We start from the raw sequence: 25,740 nt of genomic DNA, 5'->3' as shown, positions 1-25,740 counted from the left end.
TGATGGAGATGTACAAAATTCTAAGGGGAATGAATAAGTTGGATAATGAGAAATTTCTCTCCCATGACAGTGATGCCTAACACCAGAGGGCTACGGATTTAAGGTGAGGAATAAAAGGACTAGAGGGGGATTAGAAGAATGTTTATTTTCTACCCCAGGTGTCCCAGATTGCACGGCACCTGAGAAGGTGGTGGAGGCAGATACTCTCAAAATATTTTAAAAATTTCTAGATGAGCATCTGAGTTGCAAAAACAGAGAAGATTAGAGGCCAACTGCTGGTAAATGGGATTAGTGCGTATAGATACTTGATGGCTGGCATGGGCATAGTGGGCTGAATGGCCGGTTTGTGCTCTATTACTCTATGGATTTGAAGGATTATACAGAAACAAAGCTTTGAAATGCCTCCTGCAGATGGCTCCATGAATCTGAGGTGTACAGGAGGGTAGGGTTCACTGCTACTTAGTAGACCATGAGTTTTGCACCAAGTTTGAACTCCTGATCTTCCTGCCTTCATTCCATCAAACATCCAAAAGCCATGCTTCCACACTGGACTCACTGGTGAGTTTCACCATTTACGTTGGCCTGTGGTGAGATGTAGTTTTCAAGAGATGGAAAATGCTCCATGTTTCCAAGTCCTTCTTGTGGCCCCTCATTGTGGGGGAGCAGTCTCATGCAACGGAGGCAGATTGGTAAAAGCCCTTTGTTTTGGATGTTTAACGTGTAGTCCACCTCCAAGAAGTGTGACTTCAACTTGTGGTAAAATAACACTGGCAGAAAATTGACCAGAATTTCTATTCCAGTTTGAAGCAAACAAGAGGCTATATAAAGAACTTTTAAAATGGGCTCAGAAGCAACAAGAAATACTGATGCAGTTGTTCATACAAATTCAAACAGGATGCAGTTGGAATCTACTACCTGATTCCTCCTCTGCATCTCTTGTTTTATAAGTCAATGTGTAAGTAACAACCATAGGCACACCAAGTTTGGATTTTCCCCCAGCAGACTTTGGAAATTATAAATACCAGGAACATGATGTGGAAACTGGTAGTATCATATAGAATAGTGCTTACGGGAAGCAGAAGGGAATAGAGTCACTGCAGAACTTGGTAACTTTATAGTAGATAATAATTTTGGCAATCTACCACTAAAAATGGAAAAGTTGCAGGAAACTGAAGTTGTATTTCGGCATGTGAACACACAAAATGTTGGAGGAACTCAACAAGTCAGGCAGCATCTATGGAGAGGAATAAAGAGGTGGCACTTCATGCTGAGGCCCCTCATCATACCCAGGGATTACTGCTACTCCTGATGAAGGGTCTCAGCATGTTAACATTATTTAGAGTTAACACTACTATATGTATAATAGTGGGTGGACATTGGAAGAAAAATCGATACAAGTTCAGGATGCAACACCAATACATTTTATGTGGAGAAGAGGAACAGGGAGGGACCTGAGTCAGACAGGAACAAAGAGTACGTCATAACAAGGCAGGGATCAAATAGGATTCTAAAACATTACCTTTTAACCAAATCAAGCCAGTGTCAATAAAAAGAGAAGTTGTTGTGAGGCACAAAAGGTGGTGGTGGATGGGACTGAGCAAGTCGGGTCAGGGAAGAGGCCAAGGATCTGCGGACCATCCTGTGGAGGAAGGGCCGCAGGAGAACTGGGTGTTCCATGTGTAAAGGAGACTGGAAGTTGTTAAAGTAACAAAAGACATTGAAGATCTATTGATGCAGCTCTGAAAAGATTAAACAAAAGGACGACTGACAAAGCCACAATTCTGAGCCTATTAGTGCAATTTTGAAAGAAAGGGATTCCATGAAAGAGAGTTAGTTGGTGCTGCTAAACAGAAAATTCAAGGTCATGTATGTGGCACCATATTCATCTGAGGATACCGCAAGAGAAGCCGTTCAAAGAACACAAACCATGAGTGCAACTGAAACACCAGTTCAAATACTGTATCTAGAGTAGTGCGCTCAATACACTGGCCCTGGCCAATCCTGGACCCTTCCTGATGCCACAGTAAAACTGACTCAGATGTCAAATCAGTTATTTATCCTCTGATGTAGATTTTTTTGATGACTAATGACAAAACCACAACAGAATTGGCATTAATCCAATCATTTTATTTAATGGCAGAGCTAATTTGTTAATTTTAAATGAGGTTGTGCTCCCTTTAGAATAGCTATCAGAGGTCATACTAAAGAGCTGTGACTTGTCAAAACTCCCAGGCACTTAATCTGATCAGCCATTCTAATTAGCCACCACCAAGCCCTCTGTCTATTATCTTAGTCACTGCACTGCACCGTAAACACTTTAAACCACTTTTTTTATAATACTGTTTACATTGTAAATAGATTATGCTATCTATGTATTTATGTACATTTATTATGTATCTGCATTTTAACCTCTAACTTTATTTTTATATGATTCTTTATTTTTATAATTGTTGAATGTTGTTTTTGTTGCATGTCCCAACAACACAGCAAAGCAAATTGCTAACACAGGTAAATCACAAACATGACAAAACCTGCAGATGCTGGAAATCCAAATAAACACACACACAATGCTGGAGGAACTCAGCAGGTCAGTCAGCAAGTGTAAACAGTTGATGTTTCAGGCTGAGAACCTTCATCAGGACTCAATACATGTAAATTAATATGGCGAGAAAAGTTGATCCTCAATCGTTGATCCTTTATGATCTACAGTAGATTCTAGACTCTGATTTTAATAGTTTCATTATTCTTTCAAAAGTTATGTTAAACTTTACCAAGTAATTTACGAGTGAGTAATCATCACTTACTTTTTCTGAATTGTACAGCATTGGATCAAAACTTTGAAAACAAACTTGTGGTCTTTCAATCCCCTCAGCTAATTTCTTTATCAAATGTCTGTTCAGTTTTTTCATAATCTGTCAACCCCACTGCCTCTCACAACATTCATTTGCACACATCCACGGCATATGAGAAAGTTAGGTTTGAAGAAATTATTACAGGCACCAAAGCTTTCTGTGCAACAGTACCATATCTCCTTTCTCCTTGCACAATACTCAAACATCCTAGTAGCACATTGTATGAATCATGCACAGGTTTTGTTCATAAAACCATAAGACATAGGAGCAGAATTAGGATCATCCAATCTGCTCTGTCATTCCATCATGGCTGATTCATTATCCTTCTCAGCTCACTCTCTTGTCTTCTCCTTGTAACCTTTGACACCCTTACTAATCAAGAACCTATCCACCTCCACTTTAATGATTTGGTCTCCATGGCCTAGATCATCATTTGAATGAGGAATTACATGTATTTTATAAGCACCAACCATCTTAACCAGCATCTAACCATAACCCTAATGGATCATATTCTGAAGCTGTAATGTGACTTGCTAAATCAAAATTGCTGATGGTAAGCAGTTCACTTTGGTAAACAAGTAAACCAGGATGGAAAACATCTAATGCAGACCAATTGACTCCCACATTTGACTGCTCATCTGCATTGGTTTATTGGTTTCCTCTCAGCATCACATCATCTTATCAATGGCATCAGTGCCATTGCTAGAAAGTAGAGCCCACCCTCCTTCTCTGATCAGTCCACAAGGTACCTCTGTTGTAGGTTGTGGGGAGCTGTCGAAATCTCGGCAACAGCATCCTCCACTGTCAACTGGACAAACAACGCAAGTGGCCCTAACATTAGAGCACAGGGACGTTGGGTGAACAGAACCAAGGTTGTGAAGTGAAGTTATGTATCTGTCCTTTGGCCTTTTGTTTTATTCTTCACCCTCACTGGCAGATATGTTGCACTGATAAGTCTAGTGGTCAGTCAGACAGCTCAGAGGTTGCATTCCTCAAGTAGCATGAATCTTCTCCTTCTGTTAATCTTTTACCCAGGCTTTGGTGAGCCTGGGAAAAAATATAACATTTTACAACAGGGCATTCAATCAAAGAAAATAAAATTCACAGCTTGAAGCAATAATACAAACAGAATGCACTTTAATACTGTACTGTATTGCAAAGTTTAAGTGAACCTCTAAAATTTACAAAGTGAGCTGCATTAACATAATTTGGTAATTTAAATACTTTAGTCCAATTTAATAATCAAAATGAGACGTGATGTTTCTCAAAAATCAAAGCTTAAATTATGTTCATATTATAAAGTCTATGTGAATAAAATGGCAGCATAAAAATGCAGGGTTGACTACTAAATATCACTAGAGCATTACATGATGGGAAGATCTGAGTGGTGGGGGGGGGCTGCATAATTTATAATATGTGGCTCATAATTCTCCTCCTTCTTTCCATCCCATCATTGCCCTTGTCAAACTCCTTCCAACTTATGTACTGTAGCTCTTGAATCAGACATTTAATTTGAGGATTTTCATTAAAATTATTGCACATCAATATCTCTCAAAACAGTCCTCCATTATAAAGTAATTCTTTAGTCAAAAATACACATCTAAATCTTCACACGATGTCCATGGGTTTGCGAGAAGACTATTCATCACATAGATGAGCACTTTGGAAGATTATTTAAATCCTGTAGTATTTTTCCCAATGATTTGATCCAAGTCTATAGTATTTTGCAAGACAGTCTGCTTCTGCCTTGGTTGGCATGGTTACGGTGCAGTGGAAGCCACCTGCTGTGGAATGAAGGTCTCGATGCTGCTTTGACTGGACGATAGCAGGTGGCTGTGACTGTCTGCTGACTGGGTGTTTTGGTACATCACAAGACTCCCTGAAGAGACTGTAAATGAAGAAGGAAGGAGAGAGTTATCACAACATTGAAACCTTCTTTAGAACCACATTCCAATGGCTTCAAAGATTTCCCACCGAGGAAGATTTTTTATCACAGCTTAGGCATTGTAGTGTTTCCTGGTCTTTCCTGGAATCTGCCTGATTCAGAATCCATTACATAAATATTAGGTGGTTTCTATAAAGGGAAAGTGCCTCTCTACCTCCCCCCCCCCCCCCACCCCGACCCCAGAACCACATATCACTGCTGAAAAGTGAAACTTTGCCCTAACATCTCGGCCAAATATACAAGTAATGTTTTGGACTCCTGATCTCTGCTGAGATAGATCAGTAAGAATTCTACACCACTCCAGCAATATCCCAAAACACTTCCTCAGGGTTAATTAAACACTGGGCCATTTCAGAACTGGGTTCAACCTGCAAGCCTTCAATGATCAAACAGCCTGCCAACACTACCCATCCTCAGGCACAATAATGGAATTGCCCATCCCATTCAGGAGGCAAGAAGATACAATCTGGAAAAAATAAGCTGATATTGTGCTCAGAAATTATTGTATGACACAGCACTTGATTCAGCCCATTGAATTAGGCAAGGACTTTGAAAGAACTATCCACTTGCCTGCCCCACTGCAAAATTTCCCTCAATTACTTTTGCCAGTTGCTATGAATTAGTGAACACCAGCTTTCAGATTAGAACAGATTCCTGTTCATTTCATCTTTGTGTTGCCAATTATATAAATTCTCCTGCTACAATAAATACATAATTTGATAAAATACAAGAAGAACAATTCCTTTTTTTTAACCATATTACTCTCCCCTAACTTCATTATGTGTACCATAATGAGGAAAACAATCAAAGGATACATGGCAGGATATGAATCAGTTGGAAATTTGGGTGAAGAAATGGTGATGGAGCTTAACGTGTGAGGTAATGTTCTCGGAAAGATCAGAGCAGGAGGAAGACTACAGTAAACGGCAGGACCCTCAGGAACACCAAGTACAGAGCAATCTTGGGGTACAATTACACACCTCTCTTAAAGCAGCAACACAAGTGGAAAGAATGGTAGAAAAGGCGTATATCATATAAGCTTTCATTAGTGAGGATATGGAGCATAAAGGTCAGCAGGTCATGTTGCAGCTGTATAAAACTTTGGCTTAGCCACATTAGAATATTGTGTGCACTTCTGTTCTCCACACTATAGGAAAGATGTGGGGGCTCTGCAAACAGTGCAGGAAGCATTCACCAAGGTATTGCCTAGATTGCAGGGCGGTAAAACTTGGATTATTTTCTCTGGAGCTTCTATCAGACACCCTGATAGAAGTACTGTATGTATCTAAAGTTATGATGGACATAATTAGGGTAGATAGTCAGAATCTTTTCCTCAAGGTGAAGATGTCAAATACGAGAGGGTATAGGTTTAAAGTGAGAGGGGAAAGTTGAAATGAGATTTGAGAGGTAAGTTTTTACACAGAGAGAGGTAGGTACCCCAAACACATTGCTAAGAGGAATTTACACAGACACATGAATGGATGGAAAGATATGGACCATGTGCGAGCAGGTGGAATTAATTAGATGGGTCGGTGCACACATCGTGAGCCTGTGAGCCTGTCCCTGTACTGTACTACTCTATGTTTGCAACAAGCAGAGACCTGTTTTTGTCCCTTTCTTAAGTGTATGAAATTTTCTGAAGCTCAGTCCTGTGTTTGTGATGTGACAGAGCTAACCTGGTTAATAGAGAAGAAATATACATGAATATATCAGAACAACATTCCAAACTGTCCAGGTGTTCTCTGAATTTTTGTTCTAGTTCAAACGCACATAACAAGATTTACAAGTCATGTAGTTACCAAAGATTGAATGAATTTTTGTTCATTATGTTACCGCTGCAGATATATACCCAGTGTAAACCTGCTCATTAATGCAAATATCTAATCAGCCACTCCTGTTGCAACAACTCAATGCATAAAAGCACACAGACATAGTCAGGAGGTTCAGTTGTTCAGAGCAAATATCAGAATGGTGAAGAAATGTGATCTAATTGACTTTGACCATGGAATGTTGTTTGTTGCCAGACAGAATGGTGTGAATATCTCAGAGACTGCTGATCTCCTGGAATTTACAGACAATGGTGTGAAAAACAAAAAACACTCAGCGAGCGGCAGTCCTGTGGGCAAAAACATCTTGTTAATGAAAGGTGTCAGAGGAGAATGGCCAGACTGGTTCAAGCTGACAGGAAAGTGACGTAGACATGCAGCACAGCATTGGTGTGCAGGAGAGCATCTCTCAATGCACAATACGTCGAACCTTGAAGTGGATGGAGTACAGCAGCAGAAAACCACAAATATACACTCAGAGGGCACTTTTTGAGGTACAGAAGGTATCTAATAAAGTGGCTACTGAGTGTATATGTTATCTAAAAGAGCTTTGAGCATAACTCTTAAGAGGTAATGTGAGAAGAAGGTCATATGGGATTCAGAGAACTTTGCTGCTCTTGTACCTCACGCCCATTTCTCACCCAGGCAAAATATCCCTGATTCCCTTGGTGTCAAAAATCTATTTCAAACTTAGAGTAGAAAAAATCCCAAAGATTTATTTGAATTAATTTAAATCCTACATCCATCCCATAACGTGAGGGAGTAAAAATCTTTGTGTTATGACTCCATCACAATGTACAGACATGTGAATTCATAAGTCTAACGGGTGGTAGAAAGAAGCTGTCCCGTATTCTGTAGGTCTTGACTTTAACGCTGCGTACTGTTTGTCAGATGGAAGTAGCTGAAACAGTTTATGGTTGGGGTGACTGATCTCCCCGATGATCTTCCAGGCCTTCTTTCTGCACCTGCTGCTGAAAATGTAAATAACCACTACATGGAGAAAATTCTCCTCAGCGCAGGCAGAAGATGAATCATATTCCAAATTTTGGACTCTCTACTCAAAGGAATCGCCTTTCTGCCAATGTCTCTCAGAACCTGCATGTTTAAAAGAAATTACCTTCATTCATTTGAACTCCATTGATTTTGGACCATCACACTTCACAGAACAAAACTTTCACCACAGGAATCAATGTGACAAAATGACACTGCAATGATTCCCTATCAGTACGTCTTTCTTTGGGAACAGAGACCAAAACTGTGAATGTTACTTGACAAATCCCCGTGCAATCTCCACAAAGTCTTCTTACTTTTATACTTCAAACTTCAAAAATAAAAGCCAATCCTTTTCAATGGTTTGCTGTTCCTGCTGATTCTACCTTTCATCAAGCAACATATCCAGGTCCCCCCTATATACACGCTTTTAGGTCTTTCTTATTACATAAAAAAACATTCTGCTTCCCTATTTTTCCTAAGTGCACATGTTCCCACGTCATAACTGATCTGCCAGCTTTTTGCCCACTCACTTAATCTGTCTATATCTTCTTGCAGGCTCATGCAATCACCTCAGCTCATTTTCCCAATGGTAATTTGAATACACAGGAATGTAAGAACCTGTGGGGAGTAGTGGACTTTTCCCAACACATCACGGGCACATCCATCCCCCCCCCCCCAATGGTGGTACCTATGGGAGGTGCTGCCTCAAGAAGGCAACATTTATAATCAAAGATCTCCACCACCTGGGCCATGCCAACTATTGACAGCTACCATCGGGCAGGAGGCACAAAAGCTTGAAGTCCCACACCATTAGGTTCACGAACAGCTGCTTCCCTTCAACCATTAGGTTCTTGAAACAACCGGCAAAACCCTAAGTACTACAGTTTAGCAACACAATGACCTCTTGATCACTTTCCATGTAACACTTTGATTTTGTTATTCTAATTGTGTTCTTTCTTGTAATAAAACACAGAAAACCCACAGCACATACAGGCCATTCGGCCCACAATGCTGTGCCGAACATGTCCTTACCTTAGAAATTACCTAGGGTTACCCATGGCCCTCTATTTTTCTAAGCTCCATGTACCTATCCAGGAGTCTCTTCAAAGACCCTATTGTATCTGTCTCCACCACCATCACCAGCAGCACATTCCACACACTCACCACTCTCTGCATAAAAAATATACCCTGACTTCTCCTCTGTAACTACTTCCAAGCACCTTAAACCTGTACCCTCTAGCGTTAGCCATTACAGCCCTGGGAAAAAGCCTCTGACTATCCACATGATCAATGCCTCTTATAATCTTGAACACCTCTATCAGGTCACCTCTCATCCTCCATCGCTCCAAGGAGAAAAGGCTAAATTCACTCAACCTTTTTTCATAAGGCATGCTCCCCAATCCAGGCAACATCCTTATAAGTCTCCTCTGTACCCTTTCTATGGTTTCCATATAGCTGTAACATTACCTCTCGGCTCTTAAACTCAATTCCACAGTTGATGAAGGCCAATGCACCGTATGCTTTCTTAACCACACAGTCAACCTGCGCAGTAGCTTTGAGTGTCCTATGGACTCGGACCCCAAGATCCTTCTGATCCTCTACGCTGCCAAGAGTCTTACCATTAATACTTATATTCTGCCATCATATTTGACCTACCAAAATTAACCACTTCAAACTTATCTGGATTGAACTCCATCTGCCACTTCTCAGTCCTATCGATGTCCTGCTGTAACCTCTGACAGCCCTCCACACTATCCACAACACCCCCAACCTTTGTGTCATCAGCAAATTTACTCACCCACTCCTCCACTTCCTTATCCAGGTTATACGTAATAGTTGCATATAATTGTGTTTTCCTTGTGAATGTTACCTGTGTGACACTATGTGCCTGTAATGCTGCTGAAAAGAAGGTTTTCATTGCACCTGTGCGTACACGCACTTGCGTATGCCAATAAAGTTGACTTTGACTTTGATTACATTTTACTCTGTCTTTCCATCTGTCACTTATGTGTATTTTGACAACTCTCCCTGTGGCAATCTGAAAACAACCCATTAACTTCTGATCTTTGTTCCGATCCTGAGACTAATCCACTGATCCTACTCATACAGTATATTACCCCAGGCCCAAGAGGCCTCATTTTATATAATAGCTTTTTGTGTGATACCTTATCAAGTACCCACTGAAAATTCAAATCTCCTGGTCGCCTCTGATCTACCCTGGTGGTTATATCCTCAAACAAATCTTTAATGTGACTTCCCCCTCCAGTAAACAACGCTGTCTCTGTCTAATTTCCTGAAGACCAACTCCTTCATGGTGGAGCAACAAATAACCTACTGGAGGAAGTCAGTGTGTCAAGCAGTGGTAGGAAAGAAATTGTTGATGTTTTGGGTCATGACCAGTCATCAGGATTACATACCCTGCATATCTGTCCTGACGCTGCTCGGGCCACTGAGTTCTTTCAGCAGATGGTTTGTTACTCCAGGCCACAGCATCTGCAGTCTCCTGTGTCTCCTTAATGGTGTATTATCATTTTGATAACTGATGCCAAACTAATTATATTTTTCTTTCCTATTTTCTCTCTCTCCTTTCATGAACGTAAAAACATAAGAACATAAGAAATAGGAGCAGCCGGCCCATCAAGCCTGCCCTGCCATTCTATAAGATCATGGCTGATCTGTCCGTAAACTCAGCTCCATCTACCGGCCTTTTCCCCATAACCCTTCATTCCCCTACTATATCATAATCTAACTATATCTTAAATATATTTAGTGAAGAAACCTCAGCTGCTTCTCTGGGCAGAGAATTCCTCAGATTCACCACTCTCTGGGAAAAACAGTTTCTCCTCATCTCCGTCCTAAATCTTCTCCCCTGAATCTTGAGGCAATGTCCCCTAGTTCTAGTCTCACCTACCAATGGAAACAACTTTGCTACTTCTATCCCTTTCAAAATTTTGTATGTTTCTATAAGATCCCCTCTCGTCTTTCGGAATTCCGGAGAGTATAGTCCCAGGCGACTCAATCTCTTCTCATAGGTTAAGCCCTTCATCTTTGGAATCAACCTGGTGAACCTCCTCTGCACTGCCTCCAAAGCCAGTATATCCTTTCGCAAGTATGGAGACCAGAACTGCACATAGCACTCCAGGTGCGGCCTCACCAGTACCCTGTATAGTTGCAGCATGACCTCCCTGCTCTTGAATTCAATCCCTCTAGCAATGAAAGCCAACATTCCATTTGCCTTCTTAATAACCTGTTGTACCTGCATGAATAGAAGTGATCTACTTGTTATGTTATCTGCTTGGACCATTCAAGATTCTAAGGAATTATGATAGATTACCAATACATTCATTTATTGGCTGTCACCAATTTTTGACCTCTTGGATACAGGTTGACCAATCCAGGGAAATGGTTGGGTTTTAATTTCTCCTGTGAGTTTTCTTCAGTAATGTGAACTGTTCAGAGTTACTCACTACTGTCAGATCCTTTATTCCTTCTCTGTTAAGTTTCTGCCTTGATGACAATTCTTTGCCTTCTTTCCTTGTGATTTTTTTCCCCCATGAGACACAGTCATCTTGCTACCCTCATCTATATTCATAGCCATTGAAGCTTATATGAAAATGTGTCGCGACTTGGTATGGATATTGTTCATTCCATTCAACGCCGATGCCCTTGAACGGAAAAGCTTACAAAAAAGTAGTGGATCCATCATGGGTAAAGCCCTCCCCACTGTTGAGCACATCTAGAAGCAGTGCTGCCACGGGAAAGCAGTATCCGTCATCAAGGACCCCCACCGTCCATGCCCTCTGCTCCCAGCTGCCATCAGGAAGGAGATACAGGAACCTTAAGATCTACACCAGGTTCAGAATGAGTTACAATCCTTCAACCATCAGGCCCCTGAACCAGAATGGACAACTTCACTCACTTCAACACTAAACTGATTCCACAATCTATGGACCCACTTCCAAGGGTCTATAGGCTCGACACTCATGCTCTCAGTATTATTTATTACTTTTTTTTTGTTTCTCTCTTTGCATTTGCACAATTTGTCATCTTTTGCACATTGGTCCATCTTTGTATGTAGTCTTTCACGAATTCCACTGTGTTTCTTTGTAGCTACTGTGAATGCCCGCAGGAAAATTAATCTTGGGGTAGTATAAAGTGATATACAGCACTTTGATATTAATTTACTTTGAACTTCATTTAGTTTCACATTCTATCTTCTTCTTCTTTATCCATTATTAGTTGTACTTTGCTGCTTCTAGCTAATCTTCAGGTTTAATGTTGTATTACCCTTAACATCCTCAATTAACTATGGATGAATCATTTTTCTCGCACAGTATTTTATTACTAAATAGGATTTATACTTGTTGAATATTCAGAAATGCTTGCAGTTTCTCCACTGACCAACACTTAAATTCTATTTTCCAATCCACGTAATTGGCTTGTTGAAATCCAAGCCTCTGGTTTCAGTCCAAACCTTTTCTCCCTTGAACTACGCACAAAGCTTCATTGTATTGTGTTTAATTTGTCCTCTGAGGAATAACCCTGTATCAGTATGCAGTAAAAAACCTAAAACTTCCTGCTATTTGCTATTTATTTGTTTTGTTTGATAGGTAAGTTATGGATAGGCTATCACCCCAGAAAACTCAATACTTTTTCACCCAGAGGGTTGTGGATCTGTGGAATGCTCTGCCTCAGAAGGCAGTGGAGGCCAATTCTCTGGATGCTTTCAAGAAAGAGTTAGATAGAGCTCTTAATGATAGCGGAGTGAAGGGATACGGGGAGAAAGCAGGAACGGGGTACTGATTGTGGATGATCAGCCATGATCACAGTGAATGGCGGTGCTGGCTCAAAGGGCCGAATGGCCTACTCCTGCACCTATTGTCTATTGTCTATACAGTTTTCTAAGTTCATTTTGCAAATGACTTTTGCCAACTTGAGTTCTCCAATACAGTATACATAAAAATTGAAGTATCCCATAATTATTGTATTAACTCTAGTCTAAATCAAAAAAGTAATTATTTTTCATGTGCTAATCCTAATTGGTGTAATATTGATTAGCCAGTAGCCAAGTTAGACTTTACAGCAGGAATTGTAAACGTTGTTTGCAAAGGTACAAATATTAAACGAAAAAGCAAAATATGAATCTAGGCAGGCAAACTTCTGTCAATAATGTCAAAAGTTTCATGTATTAATATGCACATTAGGCGCATGAATGCAAATACTATGAGCATACTGGGAAAGGGCTTTATTCATTGGAAGGGGAAACTACATGTTGCTAATTTGATTTCCAGTTTGTATTGATCTCAGCTGACAGAGTTGTTTTGTTTCTAGTGTAGTGAGGAAAATAACTACTCATCTCTCTTGTTGCTCTGCACAATCTGTTTCAGGTAAACGTGCCCAGCTGTAGACATTGAGTGGGCCTTGGGCCTCAGGTGTGGCTCAGCACGGAAACTTACAAAGTCAGATAACCTGCTGACAACCAGCGCTCGTGGAGCCATACTACGGGTAGGTTAGAACTTAATCTCCCCACATTCCTATCGACTTGCTCAAGGTTCTACCACTCAACTACAAACGAGGGGCAACTGGGCAATGAACCTACCAACCCACGTGTCTTTGGGATATGCGAGGGAACTGGAGCAACGAGGGTAATGCTGCCTAGTCAAAGGGGTAGGTGCAAACTCCACACAGAAAGCAGTGGGAAATTAAAACCTGCTCTAATAGCTGCACCATGTTGTTGCACATATCAAATGGAAAAACTTAGTAAACAGATACCAAGCATCCACCTAGTAACAGAAAACAAATGAAGCTGCAGCTGCGGTATTGTGAAGCAAAAACAGAAATGATGGAACAACTCAGCCAGGCAGCATCTATGGGAAGAGAAACCAGCTAACACTTTAGGTCTGAGACACTTCATCTAAATTTCCTTTACAAAATTCAAGAATTAGCAAACAAAAAGGTCTGTATATCACAAATTATGTCATAGAAACACAGAAAACCAACAGCGCAATACAGGCCCTTTGGCCCACAAAGCTGTGCCGAACATGTCCTTACTTTAGAAATTACCTAGGGTTACTCATAGCCCTCTATTTTTCTAAGCTCCATGTACCTGTCCAGGGGTCTCTTAAAAGGCCCTATTGTATCCGCCTCCACCACCGTCACCGGCAGCCCATTCCACGCACTCACCACTCTCTACGTAAAAAAACTTACCCCGACATCTCCTCTGTACCTGCTTCCAAGCACCTTAAAATTGTGCCCTCTTGTGCTAGCCATTTCAGCCCTGGGAAAAAGCCTCTGATATCCACACGATCAATGCCTCTCATCATCTTGTACACCTCTATCAGGTCACCTCTCATCCTCTGTCGCTCGAAGGAAAAAAGGCCAAGTTCACTCAACCTATTCTCATAAAGTATGCTCCCCAATCCAGGCAACGTCCTTGTAAATCTCCTCTGCACCCTTTCTATGGTTTCCACATCCTTCCTGTAGAGAGGTGACAGAACTGAGCACAGTACTCCAAGTGGGGTCTGACCAGGGTCCTATATAGCTGCAAGATTACCTCTCGGCTCTTAAACTCAACCCCACGATTGATGAAGGCTAATGCACCGTATGCCTTCTTAAACACAGAGTCAACCTGCGCAGCAGCTTTGAGTGTCCTGTGGACTCGGACCCCAAGATCCCCCTGATCCTCCACACTGCCAAGAGTCTTACCATTAATACTATATTCTGCCATCATTTTTGACCTACCAAAATGAATCACCTCACACTTATCTGGGTTGAACTCCATCTGCCGCTTCTCAGCCCAGTTTTGCATCCTATCAATCTCCCGCTGTAACCTCTGACAGCCCTCCACACTATCCACAACACCCCCAACCTTTGTGTCATCAGCAAATTTACTAACCCATCCCTTCACTTCCTCATCCAGATCACTTATAAAAATCACAAACAGAAAGGGTCCCAGAAAAGATCCCTGAGGTACACCACTGGTCACCGACCTCCATGCAGAATATGACACATCTACAACCACTGTTTGCCTTCTGTGGGCAAGCCAGTTCTGGATCCACAAAGAAATGTCCCCTTGGATCCCATGCCTCCTTACTTTCTCAAGAAGCCTTGCATGGGGTACCTGGTCAAATGCCTTCCTGAAATCCATATACACAACATCTACTGCTCTACCTTCATCAATGTGTTTAGTCACATCCTCAAAAAATTTAATCTGGCTCGCAAGGCACGACCTGCCTTTCACAAAGCCATGCTGACTATTCCTAATCATATTATGCCTCTCCAAATGTTCATAAATCCTGCCTCTCAGGATCTTCTCCATCAACTTATCAACCACTGAAGTAAGACTCACTGGTCTATAATTTCCTGGGCTATCTCTACTCCCTCTCTTGAATAAGGGAACAACATCCGCAACCCTCTAATCCTCTGGAACCTCTCCTGTCCCCATTGATGATGCAAAGATCATTGCCGGATGCTCAGCAATCTCCTCCCTCACCTCCCGCAGTAGCCTGGGGTACATCTCATCTGGTCCCAGTGACTTATCCAACTTGATGCTTTCCAAAAGCTCTAACACATCCTCTTTCTTAATATCTACATGCTCAAGCTTTTCAGTCAGCTGTAAGTGGTCCCTACAATTGCCAAGATCCTTTTCCATAGTGAATACTGAAGCAAAGTTCTCATTAAGTACCTCTGCTATCTCCTCCGGTTCCATACACACTGTTCCACTGTCACACTTGATTGGTCCTATGCTCTCACATCTTATCCTCTTGCTCTTCACATATTTTTAGAATGTCTTGGGGTTTTCCTTAATCCTGTCCGCCAAGGCCTTCTCGTGGGCCCTTCTGGCTCTCCTAAGTTCTTTCTTAAGCTCCTTCCTGCTAGCCTTATAATTTTCTAGATTTCTATCATTACCTAGTTTTTATAACCTTTCATAAGCTCTTCTTTTCTTCTTGACTAGATTTATAACAGCCTTTGTACACCACGGTTCCTGTACGCTACCATCCTTTCCATCTGATTGGAACGTACCTATGCAGAACTCCACGCAAATATCCCCCGAACATTTGCCACATTTCTTCCATACATTTCCCTGAGAACATCTGTTCCCAATTTATGCTTTCAAGTTCCTGCCTGATAGCCTCATATTCCCCTTGCTCCAATTAAACACTTTGCTAACTTGTCTGTTCCTATCCCTCTCCAATGTTACGGTAAAGGAGATAGCATTCTGATCACTATCTCCAAAATACTCTCCCACTGAGAGATCTGACACCTGACCAGGTTCATTTCCCAATACCAGATCAAGTACAGCCTCTCCTTTTGCAGGCTTATCTACATATTGTGTCAAGTAACCTTCCTGAACACACCTAACAAACTCCACCCCATCTAAACCCCTCACTCTAGGGAGATGCCAATTGATATTTGGGAAATTAAAATCTTCCACCACGACAACCCTGTTATTATTATTCCTTTCCAAATCTGTCTCCCTATCTGCTCCTCGATGTCCCTGTTACTGCTGGGTGGTCTATAAAAAACACCCAGTAGAGTTATTGACCCCTTCCAGTTCCTAACCTCCACCTGCAGAGATTCCGTAAGCAATCCCTCCATGTCTTCCTCCTTTTCTATAGCTGTGACACCATTGCTGATCAACAGTACCACGCCCCCACCTCTTTTACCTCCCTCCCTGTCCTTTCTGAAACATCTAAAGCCTGGCACTCTAAGTATCCATTCCTGCCCCTGAGCCATCCAAGTCTCTGTAATGGCCACAACATCATAGTTCCAAGTACTGATCCATGATCTAAGCTCATCCGCTTTGTTCATAATACTCCTTGCATTAAAATAAACACATCTCAAACCATCAGTCTGAGCACGTCCCTTCTCTATCACCTGCCTATCCTCCCTCTTGCACTGTCTCCAAACTTTCTCTATTTGTGAGCCAACCGCCTCTTCCTCCGTCTCTTCAGTTTGGTTCCCATCCCCCAGCAATCCTAGTTTAAACTCTACCAAATAGCCTTATCAAACCACCTCGCCAGGATATTGGTCCCCTGGGATTCAAGTGCAACCCATCCTTTTTGTACAGGTCACTCCTGCCCCAAAAGAGGTCCCAATGATCCAGAAATCTGAATCCCTGCCCCCTGCTCCAATCCCTCAGCCACGCATTTATCATCCACCTCACTCTGTTCCTATACTCACTGTCACGTGGCAGAGGCAGTAATCCCGAGATTACTACCTTTGTGGTCCTGCTTCTCAACTTCCTTCCTAACTCTCTGTAATCTGCTTTCAGGACTTCCTCCCTTTTCCTGCCTATGTCGTTGGTACCAATATGTATCACGACCTCTGGCTGTTCTCCTTCCCACTTCAGGATATCTTGGACACGATCAGAAACATCCCGGACCCTGGCACCTGGGAGGCAAACTACCATCCATGCTTCTTTCCTGCGTCCACAGAATCGCCTGTCTGACCCCCTGACTATAGAGTCCCCTATCACTGCTTCTATCCTCTTCCTTTCCCTACCCTTCTGAGCCGCAGGGCCAGACTCTGTGCCAGAGGCATGGCCACTGTTGCTTCCCCCAGGTAGGCTGTCCCCCCCTCCCACCCAATCAGTACTCAAACAGGAGTACTTATTGTCAAGGGGTACAGCCACTGGGGTGCTCTCTAGTCTCTGACTCCTGCCCTTCCCTCTCCTGACTGTTACCCACTTGTCTGTCTCCGCAGGCCCCGGTGTGACTAACTGCCTATAGGTCCTCTCTATCACCTCCTCACTCTCCCTGAGCAGGCGAAGGTCATCGAGCTGCATCTCCAGTTCCCTAACACAGTCCCTAAGGAGATGCAGCTCGATGCACCTGGCACAGATGTGGCCATCTGGGAGGCTGGGAGTCTCCCGGACTTCCCACATCTGACACCGAGCACAGAACACCAGCCTCCACACATTCGTCCTGTATGTATTCTACACTTGCAACCTACCTTTCCTCAACCCATTATCGCCAAAGCCCTGTTGAGCCAAAGCCTTCCTACTCTGTCAGCCTGTACTCTATCGCCTGCTCTAGAAGGTGTCTCCTTTTAAACTCTTCTCACTGTTCTCACTGGCTGACGTCCATGTGCTTATGCAGTTGTACCCCAATCAAACCACTGAAGAAATAACCTTCTCCTTTTAAACTCTTCTCGCTTTTAAGCTCTTTTCGCTGTTCTCACTGGCTGACATCCATTAATAATGTCATCTATTAGTAATTGTGAATTCTGAAGAAGAGTTCCTGACCTAAAATATTACTGGTGCTGCATGGCCAGCTGGGTTCTTGCCGCATTTCTGCTTTTGATCCATCTAGTAATCTCATACCTGCTCTTTCTGTGTCAACCAAATATTCTCAACAGTACATATGGGTCTTTTTAGAACATAGAACATAGAATAGTACAGCACAGTACAGGCCCTTCGGCCCACAATGTTGTGCTGACCCTCAAACCCTGCCTCCCATATAAGCCCCCACCTTAGATTCCTCCATATACCTGTCTAGTAGTCTCTTAAACTTCACTAGTGTATCTGCCTCCACCACTGACTCAGGCAGTGCATTCCACGCACCAACCACTCTCTGAGTGAAAAACCTTCCTCTAATATCCCCCTTGAACTTCCCACCCCTTACCTTAAAGCCATGTCCTCTTGTATTGAGCAGTGGTTCCCTGAGGAAGAGGCACTGGCTATCCACTCTATCTATTCCTCTTATTATCTTGTACACCTCTATCATGTCTCCTCTCATCCTCCTTCTCTCCAAAGAGTAAAGCCCTAGCTCCCTTAATCTCCGATCATAATGCATACTTTCTAAACCAGGCAGCATCCTGGTAAATCTCCTCTGTACCCTTTCCAATGCTTCCACATCCTTCCTATAGTGAGGTGACCAGAACTGGACACAGTACTCCAAGTGTGGCCTAACCAGAGTTTTATAGAGCTGCATCATTACATCGCAACTCTTAAACTCTATCCCTCGACTTATGAAAGCTAACACCCCATAAGCTTTCTTAACTACCCTATCCACCTGTGAGGCAACTTTCAGGGATCTGTGGACATGTACCCCGAGATCCCTCTGCTCCTCCACACTACCAAGTATCCTGCCATTTACTTTGTACCCTGCCTTGGAGTTTGTCCTTCCAAGGTGTACCACCTCACACTTCTCCGGGTTGAACTCCATCTGCCACTTCTCAGCCCACTTCTGCATTCTATCAATGTCTCTCTGCAATCTTCGACAATCCTCTACACTATCTACAACACCACTAACCTTTGTGATGTCTGCAAACTTGCCAACCCACCCTTCTACCCCCACATCCAGGTCATTAATAAAAATCACGAAAAGCAGAAGTCCCAGAACCGATCCTTGTGGGACACCACTAGTCACAACCCTCCAATCTGAATGTACTCCCTCCACCACCACCCTCTGCCTTCTGCAGGCAAGCCAATTCTGAATCCACCTGGCCAAATTTCCCTGGATCGCATGCCTTCTAACTTTCTGAATAAGCCTACCATGTGGAACCTTGTCAAATGCCTTACTAAAATCCATATAGATCACATCCACTGCACTACCCTCATCTATATGTCTGGTCACCTCCTCAAAGAACTCTATCAGGCTCGTTAGACACGATCTGCCCTTCACAAAGCCATGCTGACTGTCCCTGATCAGACCATGATTCTCTAAATGCCTATAGATCCTATCTCTAAGAATCTTTTCCAACAGTTTTCCCACCACAGACGTAAGGCTCACTGGTCTATAATTACCCGGACTATCTCTACTACCTTTTTTGAACAAGGGAACAACATTCACCTCCCTCCAATCCTCCGGTACCATTCCTGTGGACAACGAGGACATAAAGGTCCTAGCCAGAGGCTCAGCAATCTCTTCTCTTGCCTCGTGGAGCAGCCTGGGGAATATTCCGTCAGGCCCCAGGGACTTATCTGTCCTAACATATTTTAACAACTCCAACACCTCCTCTCCCTTAATATCAACATGCTCCAAAACATCAACCTCACTCATATTGTCCTCACCATCATCAAGTTCCCTCTCATTGGTGAATACCGAAGAGAAGTATTCATTGAGGACCTCGCTCACTTCCACAGCCTCCAGGCACATCTTCCCACCTTTATCTCTAATCGGTCCTACCTTCACTCCTGTCATCCTTTTTTTCTTCACATAATTGAAGAATGCCTTGGGGTTTTCCTTTACCCTACTCGCCAAGGCCTTCTCATGCCCCCTTCTTTCTCTTCTCAGCCCCTTCTTAAGCTCCTTTCTTGCTTCCCTATATTCCTCAATAGACCAGTCGGATCCTTGCTTCCTAAACCTCATGTATGCTGCCTTCTTCCAACCGACTAGATTTTCCACTTCACTTGTCACCCATGGTTCCTTCACCCTACCATTCTTTATCTTCCTCACCGGGACAAATTTATCCCTTACATCCTGCAAGAGATCTCTAAACATCAATCACATGCCCATAGTACATTTCCCTGCAAAAGCATCATCCCAATTCACACTCGCAAGTTCTAGCCTTATAGCCTCATAATTTGCCTTTCCCCAATTAAAAATTTTCCTGTCCTCTTTGATTCTATCCTTTTCCATGATAATTATAAAGGCCAGGGAGCGGTGGTCACTGTCCCCCAGATGCTCACCCACTGAGAGATCTGTGACCTGACCCGGTTCATTACCTAGTACTAGATCTAGTATGGCATTCCCCCTACTTTTTCCACCTACTTTTGCTACTTATTTTTCTCCCTCTCCTGTCTGCTGGTTGGCAGGACTTTACCGATATTATTCTGGGGGAGGCCAATGTTGTTCCTCTATGATTCTGCTCCAGGGGAAGAACAGGGACTGCACTCAGCATTTTTGTGTAACACCACAGCTGCAGCTGAGAACTCACCAAGGTGTGAGATCACCAGCTCAAACGCTCCTATTCTGTGACAAGTCTATATATCAAAGGAGTGAAATGACATGAGAGATACACAGGCATGCATTTTAGCTGAATTCCAGCCTCCTAAATAGGTTGCAGCCTGTCCATTTTCATACAATAAATTTTCCAGTCATCCAGTCCTTAACCAGAACCCTGTCCTCTGGGAGTTGGTATTCGGAATATGCAGATAACACTTGATTTTCTGTCCTCTTAATGTTCAACACTTGAAATTTATTTGCATTCATAGCAGCCAGTTTAATGGTGCTATGTGTGTTCTGATTTGGTTGAAGAAGGTAATGTAGGCAGTGCATAAAATCAGTCAGAACCTTATAACTTTATGAGAGGAACAGATAGAGTACGCAGACAGCATCTTTCTCCTAGAGTTGAAGTGTCTAATACCAGAGGATATACATTTAAGTTGAGGGAGAGAAAATTGGAGGTAAGTTTTTTTTTGTACACAGAGATTGGTGGACGCTCTGCTGGGAATGATGGAGGAAGATGTGATAGAGGCATTTAAGGAGCTCTTCGATATGCAGAGATGGAAGGATACGGATCATTTAGACAGAATAGATTTGTCTTGTTCTACATTATGTTGCAAGATGAAATCTTACAATCTGAACCAATGTGTACAGAATGTGATGAATGAATCAATTCCATTGCCTATATGCATTAACCAGCTTGGTTACTGAGCTTGGCTGCCTTGTACCAGGAGGGAGCAGTATTACACTCTTCCATCAGTGCCTGCTATGTGTTATTTGAGCAAGAGAGAATTTTTGAACGATGATAACATTTATGATATTTGTGATTATTGGCTGTACTAATTTCAGTGCACTTTCTGAGGTGACATGTTTATCCTTTGATTCAGTGATTACAACAGAGATGGATCTACTCAGCTTTATAATATAGCCGGGATTTTACTGGATTTGTGAAACTTTTACCCATTTGCTACTTACAGCAAAAATATAAACATGGTTGTTCAGGATTTCACTCAAAATGATGTGATCTATACAAATACATCAACAGTAAGTATGATTTGTATGATTTGCACCCTTGGTGTAAAATCAGCTTTATGCTGGGCAGTCTGTTATGGAAAAGGTCCCATTTTCATTCCCACTGAAAATGATGGGAATTAAAAATCAGACAAGTGCTACAGTGGACAGTTAAGCAATCAGAAATACCAGAGCTGCACCCACAGGATGTTTAATAACAAACACAGAACTGCTAGACAAATCAAACTGTGATTCTTAACTTTGTCTTTTCAATAGTCCTGTCATGGATCACAAGTAACCTTCCAGGCAGCATTCGGACTTTCACGACTACTGTGTTTATTTTTGAGAGACCACAATAAAGGAAGGGTGTAGATTTGCCTGGATCTTATTGTCTGTGATGAGCTAGAGTTACAAACTGACCCCTGAGAAGTTTGGACTTACTTTGCTTAGATGTGGGCCTATAGAATTACAGAGTAATCTGTTGGAGGGGATTGATGACAAAGTTATAGATAATTCCCTACTGATCAGTGAGAAGGTTAAAAAGAGGATACAAGGTAAACAGGAAATGAGTAGCATGACGTTCTCTCCTGAGAATACGTGACAGGAACTTGAGACCATTAAATTATTGTTTTAAGGTGTATTTCGCATGAGTACGAGGTAACTAGGTGTAGTACTAAATTAAGTCACTCACACTGGGAAGACTCATATTGCAACAGACACGAAGGTTTACTTCTGTCAAGTTAATCATGCAATTGCTTGTGTTTTAATTAATTTCTGATCTCCTGTTTTGATAGAGAGTCTTTCTTCCCACAGAATGTGCTCATCGATATAGGATGTCTTGATGATCTAAGCTGTACCTTAGCCTAATTTAAAAGTGACAATATATTGTGATATATTAACAATTGGAAGTCAAACCCTTCAAAATAAGTAGCTTGTTTGCTCAAACAAGCAGCTGAGAATACTTCAAACATGAGGAAATCTGCAGATGTTGGAATTTCAAGCAACACACATAAAAATTGCTGGTGAACGCAGCAGGCCAGGCAGCATCTATAGGAAGCGGTACAGTCGACGTTTCGGGCCAAGACCCTTCGTCAGGACTAAATGAAAGGGAGATAGTAAGAGATTTGAAAGTGGGAAGGGGAGGGGAGATCCGAAATGATAAGAGAAGACAGGAGGGGGAGGGATGAAGCTAAGAGCTGGAAAGTTGATTGGCAAAAGGGATATGAGAGGATCATGGGACGGGAGGCCTAGGGAGAAAGAAAGGGGGAGGGGGGAATCCCAGAGGATGGGCAAGGGGTATAGTGAGAAAAAAAATCATAATAATAAATAAATAACAGATGGGGTACGAGGGGAGGTGGGGCATTAACGGAAGTTAGAGAAGTCGATGTTCATGCCATCAGGTTGGAGGCTACCCAGACGGAATATAAGTTGTTGTTCCTCCAACCTGAGTGTGGCTTCATCTTTACAGTAGAGGAGGCCGTGGATAGACATATCAGAATGGGAATGGGACGTGGAATTAAAATGTGTGGCCACTGGGAGATCCTGCTTTCTCTGGCGGACAGAGCGTAGGTGTTCAGCAAAACGGTCTCCCAGTCTGCATCGGGTCTCGCCAATGCATAGAAGGCCGCATCGGGAGCATCGGATGCAGTATATTACCCCAGCCGACTCACAGGTGAAGTGTTGCCTTACCTGGAAGGACTGTCTGTGGCCCTGAATGGTGGTGAGGGAGGAAGTGTAAGGGCATGTGTAGCACTTGTTCCGCTTATAAGGATAAGTGCCAGGAGGGAGATCGGTGGGGAGGGATTGGGGGGGGACATAAATGGACAAGGGAACGCAGAGAGAGGGGGGAGGTAAAGATGTGCTTAGTGGTGGGATCCCGTTGGAGGTGGTGGAAGTTATGCAGAATTATATGTTGGACCCAGAGGCTGGTGGGCTGGTAGGTGAGGACAAGGGGAACCCTATTCCTAGTGGGGTGGTGGGAGGATGGAGTGAGAGCAGATGTGCGTGAAATGGGAGAGATGCATTTGAGAGCAGAGTTGATGGTGGAGGAAGGGAAGCCCCTTTCTTTAAAAAAGGAGGACATCGCCTTCGTCCTGGAATGAAAAGCCTTATCCTGAGAGCAGATGCGGCGGAGACAGAGGAATTGCAAGAAGGGGATGGCATTTTTGCAAGAGACAGGGTGAGAAGAGGAATAGTCCAGGTACCTGTGAGAGTCTGTAGGCTTATAGTAGACATCAGTAGATAAGCTGTTTCCAGAGATAGAGACAGAAAGATCCAGAAAGGGGAGGGAGGTGTCGGAAATGGACCAAGTAAACTTGAGGGCAGGGTGAAAGTTGGAGGCAAAAAGTCAGATTACTTTGTCATTTAATGGCAACATCCTACATTTTTCCAATTCATTTCACTACCCATTAGCATTTCCTACCTGGACGGAGACCAGGTAGCAAAAAGCAAGTTACATTTAACCAGTATCTTTGATTCCCCATACAATTTTATGCAAAATAATTGCAAATGGATTGGGAGCAAGGGAACAGGTGGGGAGAGAGGAACATGAAAGTCTAGGAAGAGCCCGACAACGGTCCACATTAGTATTTTATCCCAGCGTTACACAGAGAAGTATCTGTAAATATTCTCTGAGGACCAGCATCTCATCGTGGTGGAGAGGCTTGTGAGTTCCTGGGATTCCAAGAATGATGCCGTCTGGAACTTAGCTCCTGGTAGGGTCACCCATGGCGGTAAGGTCAAGGGGGATGTTTCAGCCAAAGAGCGACCCACCAAGACCTCAGTAACAGAGCTGGTGAAAGATTGTGACACATCACAATTGCAGTGAAGGTGGAGGGAGGATGCAGCAGGGAAGGGTCTCCAGTCGTCTTTCACTCCATGCCACTGGGCCTTTACCCTGATCTGTCAATGACTGTGTGAATGGCTGCCCATGCATCAACAACCCCCCCCCTCCCCCACATTAAACAAAGTCACACACAGGCACTCTCCATTAAGAGAATAGCCCCCTGGAAGAACATCACAGTTGAGTGATCACAACTATCCGTAAATATCCTGTACTTCTTTGTGGAACACTAATAGCCAGAGTTACGCACATCAGGACAACATCCCAGTGTTCATCACTTCATACTGTTTCCACCAGCTCTGTAAACTTCTGTTATGCTTTGATCAACCAGAATACACACATGTAATACACTGATTGGCTTGAGTGTACCATTATGTTGTTTTTTAATGAACTTCAACCCACAAGTACTGTGTTCAAAGTTGGACTTCCTACCTCAAGTTCAGTGTCCCAGTGCATTCTCTAGTTTGCAGATGAGAAGAAACTAGGAGGTGTTATTGATAGTGAAGAAGGTATCGTAGATTACAGGGAGAACTTAGTCAACTGGCGAAGAGGGGCTGAGGAGTGGCAAATGGATTTCAATACAGGTAGGTGGGAAGTGATGAATTATGGAAAGTCAAACCAGTGCTGGATTTTTACTGTGAACAGTGGGCCATAAGGAGTGTCATGGAAGAGATGCATGTACGAGTACAAGTGGAAAGTTTATTGAAAGTGGCATCACAGGTAGACAGGATGGTGAAAAAGGCATTTACCATGTTCTGCAGTCAGGGCACTGAGTATAGGAGTTGGGACATTATGTTGCAGTTGTACTGGTGTATTTGGAGTATTGTGCACAGTTCTAGTCACCCTGTTAGAGGAAAGACATGGTTTAAATGGGAAAAGTGTGCTGAAAATATTTAGGAGGATGTTGCCAGGATTAGAGGACCTGAGTTTAGGGGGAGTTTGGCAAGGCTAGCTCTTTGTTCCTTGGAACATTGGAGAATGGGGGCCAAACTTATGGAAGTGTTTGAAGTTATGAGAGACATAGAAAAGCTGGATGGTAATAGTCTTTTTCCCAGGATAGGAGAGTATAAAACTAGGGGGCATAGGTTTAGAGTGAGAGGGGAAAAGTTTAAAAGACATTAAAAGAGGGTGGTGAATATATGGAATGAGCTTCCAGAGGAGGTGGTTGTGGCAGGTAAAATAATCTTATTTAAGAAGCACTTGGATAAGTACATGGAGCAGTGGGTCTGAGAGAGATTGGACTGAACACAGGAAATTGGGAATAGCCGGGTGGATGCAATTGTTGCCATGGACTTGTTGAGCCGAAGGACCATTATCTGTGCTATATTGTTCTATGATTCCATATACTATTCTCATTGCAAAAAGCTGCTTTTGTTTATCA

At 42.8% G+C, this 25,740-nt stretch overlaps 1 protein-coding gene across 2 annotated transcripts in view; it reads right to left on the bottom strand.

Moving 5' to 3' along the window:
* Positions 1-3,988: 3,988 nt before the first annotated feature.
* Positions 3,989-25,740, bottom strand: part of LOC140190675 (hepatocyte nuclear factor 1-alpha-like) — a 222,847-nt gene continuing 201,095 nt past the window's right edge. Inside the window, exon 10 of one of the 2 annotated variants that reach the window (XM_072247446.1) lies at positions 3,989-4,740. In XM_072247446.1, the coding sequence (XP_072103547.1) occupies positions 4,613-4,740 (128 nt within the window). In that variant the 3' untranslated portion in view covers positions 3,989-4,612. The remainder of the gene's footprint in view (positions 4,741-25,740) is intronic. The other variant, XM_072247447.1, reaches the window with a different exon arrangement.

The sequence above is a fragment of the Mobula birostris genome, chromosome 31 (genome assembly GCF_030028105.1).
Source record: "Mobula birostris isolate sMobBir1 chromosome 31, sMobBir1.hap1, whole genome shotgun sequence".
NCBI lineage: Eukaryota > Metazoa > Chordata > Chondrichthyes > Myliobatiformes > Myliobatidae > Mobula > Mobula birostris.
The sequence above is the reverse complement of the archived record's forward strand: the minus strand, read 5'-3'. Positions and strand labels throughout refer to the sequence as shown.